At 51.4% G+C, this 20,765-nt stretch overlaps 1 protein-coding gene across 1 annotated transcript in view; it reads left to right on the top strand.

Moving 5' to 3' along the window:
• FAM83F (family with sequence similarity 83 member F) overlaps window positions 1-20,765 on the top strand; it is a 44,270-nt gene that overhangs the window by 6,458 nt on the left and 17,047 nt on the right. Inside the window, exon 2 of the mRNA XM_027874375.1 lies at window positions 19,792-19,959. Within this exon, the coding sequence (XP_027730176.1) occupies window positions 19,792-19,959 (168 nt within the window). The remainder of the gene's footprint in view (window positions 1-19,791; window positions 19,960-20,765) is intronic.

Genomic DNA, 20,765 nt, shown 5'->3' with positions numbered 1-20,765 from the left:
CTACTTCTCTCAGGACAGGTAACTCATACTGTCTTGCACTAGTTGTGGGTATATAAGCATGTGCATCTGTGTTTCCCCTGATAGACTATCAGCACATTGAGGGCAGCCACCGTGTTTTATTCTTTGCTGTTCAGTTATTTCGGTCATGTCAGACTATCCACGACCCCATTTGGAGTTTTCTTGGCAGAGGTACTGGAGGGGTTTGCCATCTCCTTCTGCAAGCTCATTTTACAGATGAGGAAACTGAGATAAACAGGGTGAAGTGACTTGCCCAGGGTCACACAGCTAGTAAGTGTCTGAGGATTTGTTCTTTAATCTCCCACAACACTGAATACAGTGCATTGTATAGAATAGGCATTTAGTAAAAGTTTTTTGAGTGAGTGGGCCTGCCAGGGCCCCTAAAATGTCCACCATTAAAGCCTCTTCACTGTGTTATGGCCTTGTCATTAGAAGGCCCCTGTTAAAATTCACACACATTACCCAGAAGGCCCCATACTTGGCATCCCCTTTGTAGAGGACCTTCAAGGAAGCAGAGAGCAGGGCCCTGAGGGCCTGGTAAATTTGGGAATAGGACCTGGTGGGAAATAACTAGAAATGATCTGGAATATGAGGGAGGGCAGTCTGCCTGACTGGCCAACCTTGTGAGGGGTGTGGGGGGTGGGGGTGTGTGTGGGTGTGTGTGTGTGTGTGGGTGTGTGTTGGAAGGAATGTAGGGGTGGCAAGAAGACACAAAACCTTCCCCCCAGAGAAGTAGGGTTATATCCAGGAATAACTTTTAGTCCTGGAAATCAAACTGGAGGCGATCCCTTAGAGAGGGAAGGAAGGAGAACTAGCCTTCATCAAGTGCCTACTATGGGCCAGGCACTGCGCTAAGTGTTTTGCTGATATTACCTCGTTGAGCCATTACCCCCTCATTTTATAGAAGAGGAAACTGAGGCCTAGCAGGAGCTAGTGACTGGCCCAAGCTCACATGATGTCAGGTAGAGATGTGGTTTAACGTCCTCAGGTATGACCCTGCTCCCTGCTCTCAAGAGGATAAAACACGGATTCCCCAGCCTGGTCCTTTAGACCACCCTGAGTTGTTTGTAGGCAGGTTTGACAACTCCCCTCCTCGGTCTAATATCACATGGTCGCCTTTCGCTGGGTCTGCTTTTCGGACCGCTGGACCCCCAGCTATTCCCTGAATCTGACATTCTCCCTCTGTGTGTATTTGCTTAAGCCGTCCCCCGTGGGAGTTAGGGGAGGGAAGGAGATCGCCTTTCTTGGTCACCCCCAGGACACAGCTGACGATGAATTTGCAAGGAGGTCTGTGGACGCTTATTGACTGCACACCTGCTTTAGGCTTAGTATTGCAAGCTTTGGGGATGGGGAGATGGAGGTAGAATATAGCCAGAGGCACGGACCTTCCCTCAAAGAGCTTATAATCTGCAGGAAGTCCTCATTATTCATCATGGAACCATTCCTGAGGGGCATGAAGGTTGAGACAGTAGGGCACGGTGAAAGAATGCTGGGCATCAGATGTGACCTGCCGCTATCTGCTGCTAGAACCGACTGCTTCAAGGGGCCCTGCAGTGGGTCCAGATTGGGACAGGAATGTGCTGGTGGACACTGCAGCAGAGGGGGCATGGGGCACTGGGCCCCGGGGGACCCCAGACTAGGCTCTGCAGGGCTCCCTGCCAAGGATCAGGAGGTGAACGTGCACCGATTAGAGATGAAGGACATGGCAAGGCCGGTGACTGTGCCAGCCCTCTGCAGTGGATGGAGAGCAGAATGCTTAGGTCTGAACCTAGGTCTGAGGCGGCCCATTCCTGGGGAGGCGCAGGCTTCGCCCAGGATCCTAGGGGCAGATCTAAGGCTAGAGTGCCTGCCGCTAACCTTGGGCAAGACATTTTGGTTCTGGGAGCCTCAGTTTCTCCATCTGTAAAATGAGGATTAAAACTCAGCAGGGTTGCTGTGAGGAAATTGCTTTTTATACATTGTAAAGCGCTGTGTCATTTTTTAAAATTTATTTTTTTTCAATGAACAAAAATCGATTTCCTTTCCTTCTCACCTTTCTCTCCCATTGGGAAAAAAAAGAAAGAAAAGAAAAACAAAACTTTTGTAACAGCAAAACAAATTCCCACATTGGCCGTATCCAAAAACCCTCTGATTGTGCATCCCGAGTCCATCAGTTCTCCACTGGGAGGTGGGCAGCGTGTTTCATCATGAGTCATCTGGAACGGTGGCTAATCGTCGCACCGATCAGAGTTCCTAAGCCTTTCAAAATTGTCTTTTCAGCGTTTTTGTTATTGTACAAATTTTCTTCCTGGTTCTGCTCACTTCCTCTGCATCAGTCCATACAAGTCTTCTCAGGTTTCTCTGAAACTGTCCCTTTCGTCCTTTCTTACAACAGGATTCCATTAGTCCCATAACATTTTGTCTATCCATTCCCCAATGGATGGGCACCCTCTCAATTTCTAGTTCTTTACTACCACAAAAGGGGCATATGGAGTATTCATTGTGAGGACTTTTCAGGGCTACTCATCCACCTGTCCCCCAACTCTCATCTTTGGCTCCAAGAAGCTGTACCAAGCACAGTGGTATAGTAGTCCAAACTGAAAGATGGGCTAAACCAGGTTGAGGGCAGGTAGGTGGTGCAGGGGATAGAGCACCGGTCCTGGAGTCAGGAGGACCTGAGTTCAAATCCAGCCTCAGACACGTAACACTCACTAGTTGTGTGACTCTGGGCAAGTCACTTGACCCCAATTGCCTCATGATTTAAAAAAAAAAAAAAAGAGGGTAACCAAGAGGCCTCACACCCATCAGTGAATTACAGGGGTGTGTCTACCCTAAGTATGTGAAGATGTCCCCTGGAGGAAAAGATGGATGAGAGCAATTTGTTCCAATGGCCATGAAGGCAGCTGAGAGCTTGGTTAGACATTGAAGACGCCAAGGTCATCCACTGGATCCCAGACTGTCGCCAATTGTCCTGACTCTGAAAGAGAGAGTGAGGCGGATGACTTTTCACAACTCTGCCTCGCTAAAATCCAATTCATCCAAGACTCACTCCGTGATGTCCCTGGTCCTCTTCAATGACACCACCACAAAAATACGTTTGTGCGCCTGGTCCTTTTCGTCTCTCTTTAGTCTCTTTGAGGCACATTGCTGGGTCAGGGTGAGAGGTATCTATGGTTCAGTAACCACTGGGGGCATGGTGCCAAATTGCTTTCCAGAATGGCTAGACCAACTCGCCAACCATGCATTAGTGTGCCCATTTTCTTGAATGCCTCCAACATTTGTAATTTTTCTTTTGTTGCCAACCGGTTGGGTGAGCGTTGTGTAAACGGAAGATATCTGTTAATGATGACAATGATGAAATGAGAACCGGTGTGTAGTAAATGATAAAGACTCAAAGGTTCCCAGAGGAGCTCCGAGGAGGGAGAGGTGGGCAGGGAAGACTTCCGGCAGCTGGTGAAGTTGGACCCTGAAGCATAGGCAAGCTTCCAAGACAGGGAGAAGGAAAGCATTCCAGGCTGGGGGAAGAGGACGAGGCTGGAACCAGGGATGCTAGACTTGGGGTCAGAGGCCCCTAGTGTGGATCCTGCCATTGTCCAGCTGTGTGACCTAGGGTTAGTGAAGTCATCTACCTAGGCATCTATTTTCCTTCTCTATCTAGGTAAGGTACTTTAGAAACACTAGAGGTTTATTTTAATGTCATCCGTAGAGACCACGTAGGTCTTAGATAGCTGCCCAAGAAAGCTGAAGCTGTTGCAGCAGCCACCATCTTGTGGAATGAACACTGAGTCCTCACCTGTGCCTGGTAGCAACTCTCACTTCCTTCCAAATTTGGCACCTCTTCCAGGAGGCTTCCAGTGATTCTCCTCCCCACGGGGAGCGCTCTGCCCTCCAAGAAGGCACTGTGCCTACATGTTACATTCATTTTCTAAGTCTATATTTTTCTCCAGTACAACTGGTGCGCCTTGAGGGCAGGGACTATTGATCTTTGTCTTTTTATCCCTTGCACCAGCAGAGTGCCTGACATACAGTAGATGGTTAGTAAACATTTGTCATTTGGTAAATATTTAGGGCAGCTACCTGGTACCAGAGTGCACAGAGTGCTGGGCCTGGAATCAGGAAGACTCATCCTCATGAGTTCAAGCCTGTCCTCAGACACGTCCTAGCTGTGTGACCCTGGGCAAATCACTTAACCCTGCTTGCCTCAGTTTCCTCATCAGTAAAATGAGGAGAAAGAAATGACAAACCGCTCCAGTAACTTTGCCAAGAAATTTCCAAATGGGGTCATGAAAAGTAGAACACAATCGAAATGACTGAACAACAATAAATATTTGTTGCGTGAATGAACTTTTTGCCCCCTCCTAAATGGGAAACTGAATGTGGGCGCAAATCTTGGCCTTGCTACTTAGTGCCAATATGACCATGGTCAAGTCATTTCCCTTCTCTGGGTCTCAGTTTCTCCCTCTGCAAACTGAGGGGACTGTGCTGGATGGCCCTAAGACCCCTTCCAACTCTGCCCTAGATCTGCCCCTAAGATCCTGGGTGAAGCCTGCCCCTCACCCACAGTGGGCCGCCACACCCCTAGGTTTGGACCCAGGCATCCTCCTCTCTATCCGCTGCAGAGGGCTGGCACAGTCGCTGGCCTTGCCACGTCCTTCCTCTCTAATCAGTGCACGCTCACCTCCTGATCCTTGGCAGGGAGCCCTGCAGAGCCTAGTCTGGTGTGCCCCGGGCCCACTGCCCCACACCCCCTCTGCTGCAGTGTCCACCGCACATTCCCATCCCGAACTGGACCCCCTGCAGGGCCCCTTGAAGCAGTCGGTTCTGGCAACAGATACCAGGAGGACAGGCCAATGACAGGCTATGTGGTGCTGTCTTTTTTTCCCTTTTAAATGTCTCGAGGCAGTGCCCAGAATCCTGTCCCAGCCTGTCCCAGCTTTTCAGACTTTAGGGTGTACTCATTCTCCCAGGTGGTTCCTGGCTTGAGAGAGGGAGAGGCCACAGAGCCCATGGTGGAGGGAGTGGCACCCACTAGCTCCTCTGCCTTCTCCCTGGGGGCCACTAGCTCTGACTGTCCCGACAGGGGTGTGGGCTCTTTCACCAGGCCCTGTCTGGAGATGCTGCCCTAGGGGCTGGGGGAGGGCTTCTCCAGGAGTGAGCTCTTCCCCCAGAGCAGGACTTCTGATCCCAGTCTGTGACCACCGCGTTATGTTTGCTTTTTACACCTGATCGTTGTGGTTGAGAGTGAAGCTTACTGGCCAAAGTCCATACATAAAGGGGAGCTGGGAGGAGACTGCTGGGAAGGGGCGTGGAGGCCTGTACCCCAGAAAGCAGAGGAGGGTGTTTGGGGGAGAGAAGACAGACAATACCAGCTAAAAACAGCGTCCTGACGTATTCATGCCACTCGGGGAGAGTCACAAATTTCTCCCCTATAAAATAAGGTTAGACTGGATGGCTTCTGAAATCTGTCTAAGTCTGGATCCCTAGAGGGTAGAATTGAATGAATGAATGTCCGCATCCAAAGGGCCCTCTTGTGGGGAAGGGATCGTCCCAGGAGGCAGAACCAGAACAATGAGGGAGTGATGCTGAGGGGCCAGTGTAGACCTGCCCTGAGCTAGAACTTCCTGGTAATCAGAGCTACTCCTCAGCGGAATGGGCAGGGCAGGGAAGCTAGCTGCTGCCCCTCCCTGGGGTGGTTATAGAGACCTCTTTATTGGGGGGGTTGGTCCTTCCTTCAGTTAGGGGCAGTCCAGATGGCTTCTGTGTCGGAGAGCCGCTATTGCTTTTGGAAGAAGCAGAGGAGAGGGGAAGGCGGCCAGAGGGTGTGAGGTGTGTGTGAGAGGTCCAGGCTCCCTTGTTGCTGAGCACAAGAGCCCTTGGGCCAAGAATGATCGTCCCAAGGGAAAAGTCTGTGTCCCAAGGGAAAAGCCTTGACAGACCCGTTCCAGAGGGCTAGGGGTGGTCAGGCCAGAAAGAATACAGAAAGAAGCCCCAGGATCTGGGGGCCATATTTTGATAACTAAAGTTTCCACGTCCGGGCACCATCGGCGGTGTGCAAGAACGGGAGGAGAGGGGCAGCTAAGTGGCTCAGTGGATAGAGCACTGGCCCTGAAGTCAGGAGGACCCAAGTTCAAATCTGACCTCAGATCAAACATGTGACACTTACTAGCTGTGTGACCCTGGGCAAGTCACTTGACCCCAATTGCCTAAAAAAAAAAGCAGGGAGGGAATGGAAGCAGGCCCTTCCTCGTGGTGCCCTCGGCTCCGGAGGATGCGTTCTCTAGAATCTCTCCAGGGGTGGTTTGGACCAGGAAGGCCAAGGAGACTGGTTCCGATGCTGGCTTTGTCACTCACTGCCGTCACAACTCTGGGCTAGCTGTTTCACTCCCCAGGGTCTTAGTTTCTTCTTCTGTAGAATGGGGGAGGGAGACTACACGGCCTCGGTGACGCCCCCTCTGGCCCCAGGCCTAGCAGCCTCTGCTCAGCGATTTCTCTGTCTCTGGATTTGGCCAGATGGCTTCTTAGGTCCCTTCTGCCTCTAGAGACAGTGGCCTGGGTCTCCAAGGACTCCAGGTTTGGCTCTGGGAGCTCATGGATGTAAGCCTCCTACTGGACCACGAAGGCGACAGCCCTGACTGAGCCTTCTCCTGCCAGGTAACCTTTGACCGTGTTCTGCCCCAAGTCCACCCCGGGGAGTCCGTCTGAGGACCTTCCTCCCCATCTACCAGCATCACGTGGGCTCTGTCTGGACTCAGTCCATCTCCACACCTTTATTAAGGACCTGCTATAGGCCAGGGAAGGGCAGTGGACAGAGCACTGGGCTTGGGACCAGGAAGACTCATCTTCATGAGTTCAAATCCAGCCTCGGGCATGCGGCCCTGGGCAATCACTTAACCTCCAACAAGTTAACTTTAATCTTGCCTCAGTTTCCTCATCTATAAAATGAACTGAAAAAAAAAAAACAGCAAACCACTGCCAAATGGGAAGAGAACAGCAAGGTGCCGAGTGCTGGGGATACAAATTAAAACATGAAGCGTTCTCTCCCCTTGGGGATTTTGTATCCCATGAGAGGGGACTTTATTTTATACACAGAATAAAGACTGTGTAATTTGGGGAGGAGGAGGAGGCAGCAGCTACTGCTGGGGGGTTAGGAAAGGCTCCTGTTCCAGAAGCTAGGCATTCTAAGAGTCAGAGATAAGGAAGGGACGCATTTCAGGAATGGGGGCACAGCCTGTGCAAAGGAACAGAGGCAAGAGATGGCACGTGGAAGGAAGGAAGGAATCTCTTTAGGCACATCCTGGATCACAACCCCAGCCGACACAGAGAGACTTAAGGCCTACAAAGTGCATCTTAGCCCCCATCATAGCCTCCTGAATGAGGGATAACAGGTATTATCTTTGCTTTACAGTTGGAGAAACGAGGTGAAGTGACCTGCCCAGGGTCACACAGCTAGGAAGTGTCTGAGTCAGGGTTTGACTCCAGGTCTTTCCAGGTTCCCTTCCCTACACCAGGCAGACCCGTTGTCGGGGACACCAGAGAGAGTTCGTTGTTCCAGGTACACTTTGGACTATGAGGCCCCTGAGCTCCCCTGCCCCACACTGGGCTCTGAGGTTCTGTGACAATGTTTTTGTGCAGGAGGGCGTATCTACCTTTCCTTCACTCTCCTTCTTCTCCCCCCTAGCCTTGTCTCATCTACACTGACTATCCCAGCAGCCCCGCTGGGGCCAGGCAGGGACCTGGGCCTTCCCTCTGGTCATAGGAAGACTGCTGAGCCCCCATCCAGGCGACTGCCCCACCCTCCCGCTGCCTCATCCCCCTGGGGCCGCTGCTTGGGACCTCATTGGCCGGGTGGGCTGCTCCCCTTCCAGTAACGGGGAAGGGAGGGAGTACAGGCCCCAGCTGTTTTAGGGCTCGCTCCTGATCCCCTGTACCGAGCTGGGCCGGCTAGCAGCACAAACCAGGTAAGGAAGGAGTCCTGATGGGCTGAGCCAAGAGGCAGGTGGGGTTTGGCTCCCGGCCAGCCTCCCTTGGCTTGTTAGACTGGAGCAGTGTGTGCTAGCCCAGAACCCTGCCCTGCCACCCCTGCTCCCCCAGACTCGGGGCCTAGACGTTCTGAGTCAGGCAGGGTTTCTTTTTCCCATGGCCCCTTCTTAGGACTCCGGCAACCCTTCATCTGCCCACACAATCCAGCTTTTGCTCCTGTCCTATTTAATACTGGCAGTGTGGTAACTGACCCCAGGATAGAGAGCTGGGTTCTGAATCCAGAGGCGGGGCCTCTGACTTCCAAATCTAAAGTTCTTTCCCCCAGAATACCAGACCTGGACTCAGAAGGGAATTAAGGTTAGTCAGGAAGCCCTGAATTCAAATCCCGCCTCAGACATTTACTAGCTAAGTGACCCTGAGCGAATCGCTTCTGTCTGCCTCAATTTCCTCATCTGTAAAATGGGGATAATAATAGCACCTACTTCCCAAGGCTGTTGTGAGGATCAAATGAGACAATATTTGTAAAGCTCTTAGCAGGTGCCTGGCACATAGTGGGCACTTAGTAAATTCCTGTTTCCTTACTTCCCAGCTCTGTGACCTTAGGCAAGCCGGTCACCTCGTGCTGACTCCCTTCACGTTAGAGTGTGAAAGAACTGGAAATGTGCCGCTCTGTCCTGAGGCCTCTCTTCTCTTAGTGACCGCCTTAGCTCCCATGGATTTAACGATCATCTCTGTACCGCCAGCCTCAGTCTCTCCTGAGTCACCAGCTGCCTGTTGGGCATTTCCAACGGTCAGCGTCCTGAAATCCACACGTCAAAAAAGCATTCGTTGTCTCCACCCCCAAAAGCACCCTGCCCCCCTCCAAATTTCCCTTGCTTCTGTTCAGGGCATCCTTCCAGTGACAACCCCACGGTCATCTTTGACTTTTCTGTTTCTCCCTTATCGTATCACATCTCATATCATCACACATCTCATTGGCTAGATGATCCTGGCTAGTGCTCTGGGCCTGGAGTCAGGAAGACCTGAGTTCCAATCCAGCCTCAGTCACTTACTAGCTGTGTGACCCTGGGCTTGTCATTTCAATCTCTCTCAGCCTCAGTTTCCTCATCTGTAAAATGGGGGGGGCTGTTGTGAGCGTCATCTGAGATAAGCCTTGTAAAGTGCTTTGCCAGCCTTAAAGCACTAATACATGCTAGCTATTGTCACCACCACCATCATCATCATCCAGTAGCTGGGTCCTGTCCCCTCTCCGACCGTGTGCTGCTGCCCTAGTTCAGACTCTGGTTACCAAACTCTCAGATTCCAGGTCCAGGAGCCCCCCCCCATCCCCCACCTTCTCCCCAGTTGCTGAAATAATCTTCCGGAATATTTCCAAGTCACTCACCTGCTCAACACCCTCAGGAGCTCCCCCTTGCTTTGCTGAGGTTTCATCTGTGGGTCGGAGGCCCTCTGCATCTGACTCCACCCGTCTGCCCAGCCTCAGCTCACATTCTTCCTTCACAAAAGGTGCTTTCCAGCCACACTGGACTACTCGAGATTTCTGCAACTCGGACCACCTGTCTCCTATGTCTCTGTGTTTGTACAAGTTACTCCTGGTGCCTGAAATGCACCCCTGCCCCAAGTGGCCAGGACTGAGACCCTTGACTGTCAGAGCCTGTCTTCCAGGCTGGCTCAGCACTTCTCTCCCTTATCCAGCCCAGGACTCCAGCCCTTTACAAACTGGCTCCAGCCTGTCTTTCCCCCCGTTCCACATTATTTTCCCCACTCTACATATTGGCTAAACTGGCTGCCTTTTATTCTGAACGTGTCTCTGCCATGTCCCACCACCATGTCTTTGCCCAGGCTGTTCCTCATGCCTGTAATGCTCTCCTCCTTCACCCTGTGTCTCCCTACAAGACTCAGTCCAGGGACCACCTCCTGTCTCTCTCTCTCTCCCCACAATAGCGCCACCCACCACAAGCTGTGAATGCTTACTGAAAGGACTTTGCATTATTTTTTATTTACCTTGTACTTAAGTTTCTGTGAATATATTGTAGCCAAAGAATGGAAGCTTCTTGGGGCAGTTAGGTGGCGCAGTGGATAGAGCACCTGCCCTGGAGTCCGGAGGACCCGAGTTCAAATCCGGCCTCAGACACATAACACTTACTAGCTGTGTGACCCTGGGCAAGTCACCTAACCCCCCTTGCCCCACCAAAAAAAAAAAAAAAAAACAAGACTGGAAGCTTCTTGAGGCCAAGACTATTTCCTTTTTAAATTTGCATCCACAGCATCTAGCAGAGTGCCTGGCGCACAGGAAGCACTTAATACTTGGAATGAATGAGTGAAGCTCTTCTTCGCTGGTTCCCAACGGAGGACTCTCTCTACCCCTTTTGTTTTCAGTCATGCCCGACTCTTCCTGACCCCAGCTGGGGTTTTCTTGGCAGAGGTACTAGAGTGGTTTGTCATTTCCTTCTGCAGTTCATTTTACAGATGAGGAAACTGAGGCAGACAGGGTCCAGTGACTTGCCCAGGGTCACCCAGCTAGGGCTGGATTTGAACTCTGGTCTTCCTGACTCCAGGTCTAGTGCTCTATCTGCTGTGCCCCCAGCTGCCCTCTCCGGTCAGTCACCGTCCTGCACATCAGTAGCATGGGAGGAATAGTAAGGATGACTTCTGAGATTCCCTCCTCCAGGACCTTTGAGGAAGCATGCTTAACTCTTTTCTTTAATGGGCGGCTTGAGGTGGAGCCTCATCATTCTCCACCTTCCTAACTGGGAGTCTGAGTTATTTCAGCTGGAGCTTAGCTGTGTTCCCCTCCCACCTCAGCCCTCCATGGTAAGACTGTAAAACTCAGTGACATTCATGAGTTCATTCAACGATTTTCCTAATGCTCAGATTCAACCACGTCACCCCCCTTACTCAGTACACTCCAGAGGCTCCCTATTGCCTCCAAGGTCAAATGCAAAATGCGGTGGGTTGTTCAACACCCTGAATTAGGGGTAGCCCCTCCTCCCTTTCCAGTCTTCTTAGATCTCGCTCCCCAACACATCCTCTTTGATCCAGTGACGCTGGCCTCTGGGAGGGGTGTTCCATGAACAAGACTCTGTCTCTGGGCTCCGGGTGTTCTCTGGCCATCCCCCTGCCTGGAATGCTCTCCCTCCTCAGCTCAGCTACTGACCTCCCTGGCTTCGTTTAAGTCCCATCTAAAATCCCACCGTTTACACGAAGCCTTCCCCAACCCCTCATCGTTCCAGTGCCTTCTCTCTATGAATTGTTTCCCATTTATCCTGTCTGTAGCTTGTTTGTACCTATTTGTTTGTTAACTGTCTCTCCCATTAGATTGTGAGCTCCTTGAGGGCAGGGACGGCCTCTTCTTGTACCCCCAAAACTTAGCATACTGCCTGCCACATGGCAGACACTTGACAAATGTTTGCCGATTGCTTGAATAGGACTGGAGCTGCCAGTCAATTTGAAATATCATGGAGAGAGCCCCGATTTGGGGTTGGGAGACTTTCCTTTAAATCCTGGCTCTCTACTTATTACCTATGTGTCCTAGGGCAAGTCCCTCAACCTCCCTGTGCCTCAGTTTCCCCACCTGTAAAATGAGGGAGTTGGACTTGGTCTTGAGTCTAAAGAACTCTTAGTCCATAGAGCGAGCTCTTTCTAGCGATACATCCTGTGATTCTGGAACAGATTTACAATGTCAGAAAGATTATGGGGTGAAGGAGAAAAGAGGAAATGCACATTTCTCTCCTCTTTCCAGAGGTGGGGGCCTCTGGGTGTCAAGCACTGTCAGACTGGGTTAATGTGATGAATTTTACGGATGTGCTTTTTCTTCTCTTGCCTTTTTACTTTTTGTCACAAGGGATAGCTCCCTGGACCGCTGAGGGAAAAGGGAATACATTTGGAAATGAAGGGGATAGTGATTCAAAAGCTGTCGATAAAAATTAAAATTAAAAAAAGATTGTGACACAAATGTTTAATCTCTCCAAAGGACATTCTATTTTCAAGCCTTTCCGCATCATCCACGTATACTCTCATCTATCTGTCCATTACCAATGAGCCTTCCCATGAAAGAGGCCTGGCAGGGCTTCGGGTCAACATTTTTCTTAGCAGTGAATTAGTTCTCTGTCCTGGAATGGAAGATGTAGATTTCTTTTTTATTTCTTTTTTTTTTTTTAATTTTTTAGGCAACTGGGGTTAAGTGACTTGCCCAGGGTCACACAGCTAGTAAGTTTCAAGGGCTGGTCTGAGACTGGATTTGAACTCAGGTCCTCCTGACTCCAGGGCCAGTGCTCTATCCACTGTGCCACCCAGCTGCCCCTGTAGATTTCTTTAAAAAAAAAAATAAGGAAAAAACCTCTCTAGACTGTAAACGGGCATCGGTTTCCTCATCTGTAAGTGAGATGATGGAGTGAACTGGCTGATCCCTGAGGCAGACTGGCCCTCCCCACAATTAATGCCAACCAGCCAAGGTCTGTCTGTTTTGGGCTTCAGGCTGGGGTTATAATCAGCATCTCCGGCTGCCTGTCTGTCAGCTGGGGATAACAGGATGCCTCACCAGAACTGAACAAGGTGAGGTGATACCTACCTTGATGCTGGATTTCTAGAAGCAGCCCAGACTGCTCCTGAAGACTGTCCTGACTGTCTCGGGAGGAGCTCAGAGGCGTGTTAAAAATGTATTGTCATGTCCATCTGGCACGGGCATTTGAAGTGGGTAGGACTGAAGGGTGGTGGGCACTCCTGATGAAGGAAGAGAGGCTGGGACCCCCCAGTATAAGGGAAGGAATTCAGTTCCACCAACATTTTTGAAACCCTTACTATTTGCAAGGGATTGGGTCAGTCCACAAGTATTTATTAAACACCTACTATGTGTCAGGCATTGTGCTAAGCACTGGGGATACAAAAAAAGGCAAACAATAGTTTGCATTCTCAAGGGGCTTCCAGTCCAGTAGGGGAGATGACATGTAAACAACCATGTGCAGACAAGCCAGAGACAGGATAAGTGGGAAATAATCCACAAAGGCAGAGTCCCAGGATTTATAGAGTCTGAGAACGGCTTCTTGTAGGGGACTTGGAAGAAGCCAGGGACGGCCAGGAGATGAAGAGGGAAATCGTTCCAGGCAGAGGAGATGGGGGCAGGGGGTACCAGTGAAAACTGACTCCTGGAGTCGAGATAGGGAGTCTTCTAAGGCCAGTCACTAAGCCACAGGGTACACGAGGGGGGGGGGGGGGAAGGGAAGATGAGGAAGGTAGGGGGCAGGGCGTAAAGGGCCTCGAATGCCAGCAGAGGATGTTCTATTTGGTCCAGAAGCCACTGGAGTTTATGGATGGTGGGGGGCGGGGTGACGGAGTCAGGGCGGTGCTTGGGAAGATCAGCTGGCAGTTGAGTGGGAGATGGCCTGGAGTTGGACCTCCAGCTGCATTCCATGGGCTGCTTAGATGTTTTTGTATCTGTTTCTCTGCTTTCAGATTGTCCCAGCCCAGTAGAATATCAGGAGGGCAGGAACTATTTCATTTTTGTCTTTGTGTTTGTCTTGGGTCCTAGCCCAGGGCTTGGTACACAGTAGGTGCCTAATAAATGCTTCCTTGAATTCTTTTAGCTTTCTCAAATGGGATTCGGGGTTCACCGCTTGGGTCAACTTAGTTTACCTTTAGAGAGAGTCCCTTTGGGGCGGCTGGAGGAGCGGGCCCAGTCTAGGCTTAGTCAGCGAGGCTTGCCTGGACCTCCTCCCTGCCCGCAGGACCAGCGCTAACTGCTGACGTGGTACCAGCTCCCTCCTGGTCCCTTTGTTTTCCCACACCTTAGGGATCATGGGGGGCGTGTCTCCCCTAGTAACTGGCAGCCAGCCAAGTCACGGCACTGGCCGTGGGGAAGCCTCCAAGGTGAGCCTGAGCCTGAACATTTCCTGGAGTGTGTAGATCTGCAGGGAAGACTCCGGGGGTGCTGGGAAGCAAGCCTGGGTTCGAGTCCTGACTGCTAGTTACTAGCTGTGTGACTTCTGTGCTGCGCCTCTCTGAGCCTGGGGGTGGCTGGGGTGAGGTCTTCCCTTATTCTGGCAGTTAGGAGCATCTTCCACCCCCAACCTCCCAAGAAATTTATTTTGGATTTAGTTGGCAGTATCTTGGGTTTCCTTGTCCTCCAGGGCAGGAGTTAACTTGTTTATATCTTTGTATCTCATGCCTGGGGCAGCTACCCGGTACAGTGGATGGAGTGCAGGGCTTGGAGTTGGGAAAACTCATCTCCCTGAGTTCAAATCTAGCCTCAGACACTTGCTATGTGACCTTGGGCAAGTCATTTGACCCTGCCTGCCTCAGGTTTCTCATCTATAAAATGAGTTGGAGAAGGAAATGGCAAACCACTCCAGTATCCTTGTCAAGAAAGTCCCAAACGGGGTCACAGAGAGTCAGACAAGACCGAAACAACTGAACAACGATCTTGTGCCTGCCGAACAGCAGGTGGTTAATAAATCTTGCTCATGAATTTTCTCTGAACTTTTTAAATCCACAGGGTCATAAACTATTAGAGCCGGGAGTTAACTTTGGACTTTAGGTTTTGTGCGTCCTAGACTTCTCCGGCAGTCGGTCTGCTGAAGGCTGTGGACGTTTTCTCAGAATAACGCTTCTACGTGCATAAAATAAAATACATGAGATTAGAAAGGAGGCCACTTACGCTGACAATTGTCTTATCGAGCTATAGTTTAAAGTCCACAGGTCCCAGGTTAAGAAACTCTGATCTCATCCATTCCCCTCAGTCATAGAGATTAAGGGACTTGCACAAGGTCATGTAGCTCGTGAGTCATGAGACCATAGGATTACAACTCTAAAGGTAAGAGGGACCTCAGAGGCATCTAACCTGTTCTAAGCGTCTCATTTTATAGATGAGGAAACTGAGGCCGAGAGCTCGAGGCCATTTGTCTACAGAGCTCGCAGCGGCAGCAGCGGCGTGTGAACCCAGATCCTCTGACTCCTAATACTTGGCTCTTTACCTTCATGCCACAGTTCGTAAAGGGCTGCGTCTTCAGATCCACCTTACAAACACCTTGTGAGGGATGTAGTGGAAGGGATTGCTGCTCTACACAGATAAGCAAACCTGGGCCCGGGGAGAAAAGATGAGTGGGTGGACATTACAGGGAGGCACAATTTGGGATTCCTATAAATAGGAACTTTCTTAGCAGACCTGTCCAATAACAGAAGAGGCTGCATTTTTGGTAGTGAACTCCCCGTCACTGTAAATATGCGAGCACCATTTTCTTTGGGGATATCATAGGACTCTCCGAAATTATGCGTTTCTGGAACCTGTGGCTAGTGTTCCTTCATGACGTCTCTGTGACCAGGGTGGCATTCCCAGAGGGCAACACCCTCGTCCTGGTCTCGATTTCCAGGGAAGAAGTCTTGGGGGCCTGAGACCCTCCTCGTTGCGCAGTCGTCCCATCCTCCCCCACTGGGAGAAGGAGGTACGAGCGATGACACCGAGCCCTGCTTCCATCGTCATGGCCGGTCCTATAGGTTTTGTTTCTTGGCCCCTGCTCCCTCCCCGCAACCTACCCCTGCCCTGCGCTTTTCTGGCCTCATTTCCCGCTAATCCCCCCACCACCAACCCGGCTACTTTTGTCTAGTGAAAAGAACCATAGATTTGGAGCTGGAAACCCAGCTCTGGGTCTTCCTCTAAGTCCACTCCCTTTTCTGAGCCTCAGTTTCCTCATCTGTAAAACCCAGCAGGCTGGGCTAGATGATCTCTAAAGGTGGTTCAGCTTTAATGAAGAAGCTGGGCCGGATGAGGGAGGGGTAGCGAGGGAAGTGAGGCCAGAGTTAGAAAACATATCGACGGCTTGAGTCGTAACTGGCCTCATTTGTGTCACGAGAAGAAACTCCAGGCTCCAAAAGAGTCTCTTGTAATACTACGGTAATGCCAGATGACGAGGACAAAACCCTTCCCTGTCTTCAAGGCTCAAATTCGCTTCATTTCAACAAGTATCAGGCATTTCGTGTGCGCATTCCGGACCCTCGGATGGGTTGTCTCCTTCGGTAGAACGTAAGCTTCCCGAAGGCACGGGCCGTTTCATTCTTGCCTTTACATTCCCAGCTCCAGTCTGGAATACAGTAGGGGCTTAATAAATGCTTGGAGGCTCACTCCTCATTCTACCCCGTTGTGCGGCCAGGAGAGGCAAGGACACCGGCCTTGGAGTCGGAGGACCTGGGTTCAGATTCCACTCACTGCCTATGCTGACCTTGGGGAAATCACAGATCTGGAGCCAGAAGAGACCTCAGAAGCCTCGAGCCCCCCATTTTATGGATGAAGAAACTGAGGCCCGGGGAGGCTAGGTGCTTGCCCCGGCCACACAGAGGGTCAGAAATCTAGAGCTGGAAGGGACATCAAGAGGCTATGAAGTCCAGCTCCCTCATTTGACAGAGGGGGAAACTGAGGCCCCGAGGAGGGGGTGAATAAAGTCACTTGCCCAAAGACACCTGGCCAGGATGGAGATCCAGAGCCTCCAGACCCAAATGGGCTCACCCTTTCCATTAACGCTGCCCCCAAACTAGTACAAGGAGGGAGTGAATAAGCACTTATTAACTGCCTGGCACTGCGCTGAGCGCTTTACAAATATTACCTCATTTGATATCCTCACAACCACCCTGAGAGGAAGGTGCTGTTATTATCCCCATTTTACAATTAAAGAAACTGAGGCAGACGGGTCCCACAGCTAGCTGCTAGTATCTAAGGCAGAACTGGAACTCGGGTCTTCCTGACTCCAGGCCCAGTGCTCCATCTGCTGGGTCACTTTGCTGGCTAAGTGCAGTGCCTCAGGTATGGTGGTGGATCCTTTGAAAATAGGATCAGCCGAGGCCTTGAGGGCTTAGCTCGCTCTAAGGCCCTTTCACCAGATGTGTGGCCCTGGATAAGTCATTTGACATTAGTCTTTTGAGTCTCTCTCAGTTGTTTCATCTGTAAAAAGGAGTCTCTGTGGGGTAATGGAAAGAGGGCTGGGTCCATGTGGCTCCAGAGGGCTTGGGTTCAGATCCTGTGTTCCACTTAATTTTGCATGTGACTTTGGGAAGGCCAGCGCCGCTCTCGGGGCCTCAGTTTCCCCATCTGCCAAGTGAAGGGGTTGGATGACAGGACTGGTGAGCTCCTTGGCAGATCTGTAGCTCTGGCCCATGCATGCTTTCATTGACTTTGTGGCTGGAGGGGGTGGGGGGAAGCATTGCAGGGACGTCACGGTCAGCCGGCCACTGGGGAGCTGGTGCTGCTCTCGTAGACACGTCCTGTGGTGGCTTCACCAGAACCGTGGGGAAGGTGGGAGGAGAGTTGCCACTGGCGCCGAGCGAGGACTTCCATCATTTTTAGTGTCTGGTAGTAATGAAGGAGCCCAGAGAGGAAATTAGCGGAGCTGGGCTGTTTAATTAAAACTGGATGGCAGGTAGAAGTCTCCCAACTCCCCCCGCCCCAGCTTTCTAGCAGGAAGCCAGACATGCACTCGGTGCCATGAGAACGGCGGGAAGAAGCATCAGAACCTCAGAGCGCAGGGGCCGGCCCATCTTCCACTGGGCTCTCAGCCTAGCGACCTCCAAGAATGACTGTTGGCTCAAATTAACCTCTCGTCGTGGGTGCTGCCCCTCCGTGGGCAGCGGAGACGAGCAGGTGGAGAGAGAGGTGACCGTGACGTCCCTTTCTGGGAATCTGAGCCTAGGACGGGGTGTTCAGCCCAACCTGGGGGGGCAGGGAGGGGCGGGATTTGTATTTCCATCCCCCCCCCCCCAGAGCATACGTGGAGAGTGCGGAGCCCGTGGTCGCCCTGGGCGACTTCTCATTGTACAGGGATGAATGCGGGCAGCTCCGGGCAGCTCCCGAAGGAGAGGGCTGGCTGTCATGGGCCTGCCACAACAGAGCTGAAGGTCAGGTGGCACCCGTGGAGTCTGAGCGCGGGGTAATCACTACTCCTTCGCCATGGGCAGAGAGCCATTGATTTTTTTAATACAAATATTTTACTGTTTCATTTAGCGCTGACCCAGCTGGTCGAGTCTCAGCAGTGCGTGGCAGGCTTTAAGCCTCGTGGTCCCGGGAGGGAGGGAACGGAACAGGAATGGCGTGTAGCCAGGGGCCTCCTGCCTTCCTAGCTTCATGACTGCCCAGCCCATCCTGCCTTTGATGCTTACCACCTACGAGACCTCAGGCGAGACACTCTTCTCTCCGCCTCAGTTTCTCCCTCTGTAAAATGAGACAGTTGGACTAGATGACCCTTTCTAGAGCTTCTTAGATTCTGAAACCGACAGACCTGGAGGTGGGCCTTGAAGAGTGAGCGGGGTTTGAGTGGAGAGAGAGGAGGAAGAAAGGCATATCAGACCCAGAGGGCAGCATGAGTGGTAAGCCCTGTTTGAGGGCCAAGGAAGAAGCCCACCTGGCTGAAGTGAAGGGTTAGCAGATGGGGAACAATTGGATGAAAGACTGGATGAGGGAATGAATGACATTGATTGATCACAAAGGACCCAGAGCGCCAAAGTGAGAGGACTGGACTTGACCCAAGTGGTCCGATCTGAGATTTGAGAATGGTGTGGGGTGGGACACCTGGAAGCCGCTGGGGAAGATGAGGCTCAGCCCCGCTTTGGGCAGATCGAAAACTAACGGGGTCATGCAGCCGTGCGGTGTCTGAAAATGAGCCGCCTCCTGGCCTCCCGGTCAGTGTGAACACCTCTTCGCCCTGTAATTTCATCTTGGGATAGATGGAACAGCCCTGAGCCTCCCTTGTAAGATGCCCACCCCTCACCGGCTCAGTCGATCACCAGACGTCGATTAGGCCTCTGAAGCATGCCGGGCACCAGAGGTACAAAGACAAAAAAGAATCTGTCCCTGTCCTCAAGGAGTTTACGTTCTACTGTCCTGAAAATGAACGAATGCAGAGAAGGAGACAGAAAAATATAAACACAGTAAGCACAGTGCAATGTGGAGAATGTTGGAGAAGGCAGCACAGGAACATAAAAGTAAATACAGAGCACGTACAACATTTAAAAAGTTGTTTTGAGGGGCAGGGAAGGAGGGTCCACATCTTGGGAAACAAAGCGGATGCCACTCATCGGAGGGGCAGGGCTGAACAGTTTGTGGTATTTGAATGTAATGGAATCGAGCCATGAGAAATGCAGAACATTAAAAACTTCCGAGAGACTCGGGAAGATTTATATGAACTGATACAGGGGAATGAGCTGAACCAACAAAACCATACACAGTAAGAACAAAGGGGAAACAATGTTGCCTGGCAGCAGAGCTCTGGTCAGTGGCAGGGCCCAAGTCGGCTCCCTCTTTGGGGGCGAGAGGCGGTATACCTAAGCGTTTTATGATTTCAGTTTTTACGCACATCGTCCCATTTAATGGTCACGACAGCCATTTGAGGTGGGTTCTATGAGTAACGTTACAGATGAGGGAACCGAGGCTCCTGCAGGTGAAGTCCATTCGGACTTGCCCAGGGTCACACAGCTATTAAGGGTTGAGATTTAAACTCAAGGTATCTTCTGAGTCCAAATTCAGCCCTTTCCAATCTATTAAACAAGATAATATCTGGAAAGCGCTTTACTGACCTTCAGAAGCCACAGAAATGTTAGCGATTAGCTATTATTTAAGTATGCCTTTCTAGTTCTAAGTGTGGTTTAGTTACAGGTAGTGTCTGCTGCCTTCGAGCCTCCACCCTGCCCAAGCCGCATTCCCACATTGGGTTGTCCCCGCTTCCTCGGTTTGGACATGTCCTAGGAACAGTGAGGCTGCTGTCAGTCAGTAAATAAGCATATATTTGGCACCTCCTATGTGTGGTGCACAGTACTAAGCCTACTGTTCTCGCCTTCCAGGTCATCGCGGTGGTCATGGACCTTTTCACAGATGGAGACATCTTCCAGGACATTGTCAATGCTGCCTATAAGAGACGGGTCCCCGTGTACATAATCCTGGATGAGGCAGGCGTCAAGTTCTTTCTAGAGATGTGCCAGACCCTAGAGCTCAATGATTTCCGAATCCGGGTATGGCCTAGACCTCTGAGGGGAGGGTGGGAAAAGGCCCAGACACTCTGAGAGGGAGTGGCATGTCCTCTTCCCACCTCTTCTGCTCCCCACCCAGACATGAGCAAATAACAGATATCAGCTCATGGCCTCCACTCCAGAGTGAGGAGGGAAGGAGGGCTCCCCGGGTCTTGGTTCTGATCCAGCCCACTCTCCTGCCTGGTGCTTGTCAGCCCCAGGTCATCACCAATATGGTGCAAAAGCACCGAGTTCTGGGTGGCCCTTCCAACGATAACGCCCTTTCAGGTTTGAAGCACCTTTTAGAAGAGATATCTCATTGGGCCCTCACAACAACCCTATAGGCTGGGTACTATGATCATTCCCATTTTAGAGGAAGAAAATGAGACTCCAAGAAGTCAAACATTTTGCCCCAGGGAACTCAGCCAGTAAGGATCTGAGGCAAGATTTGAATCCGAATCCCCATGATTCCAGGCCAAAAACTCAGAAGGAGTCAGGAGAGCTGCTCTGGGTGAGCAATCTGGTCCAGCCTTTGTCCACACATTAACGCCCTGGTCCCCATCTGCCTTTCCAGAGGGACACTTCGCTAGGTGGCCACTGTGTGGAGTAAGGGCCAGCCTCACTACTATCTGGAAGGGAGAAGTCTGCTGGGCACAGAGACCATTCTGCTTTTGAGGATCAGAGAAAAGGGCTGGGGTCAGGGATGGAGAGCGTTTCAAACCATCTGAGCAGTGGATGGCCCAGGGCCTGCAGAGCAGGGGGAACCCACTTTCTGCCGTTTTGGCCTCCCGCATACAAACACCCATTCT

This window comes from Vombatus ursinus, unplaced genomic scaffold, assembly GCF_900497805.2.
Source record: "Vombatus ursinus unplaced genomic scaffold, bare-nosed wombat genome assembly UNPS02003292.1, whole genome shotgun sequence".
In the NCBI taxonomy this organism is placed as follows: Eukaryota; Metazoa; Chordata; class Mammalia; order Diprotodontia; family Vombatidae; genus Vombatus; species Vombatus ursinus.
The sequence above is the reverse complement of the archived record's forward strand: the minus strand, read 5'-3'. Positions and strand labels throughout refer to the sequence as shown.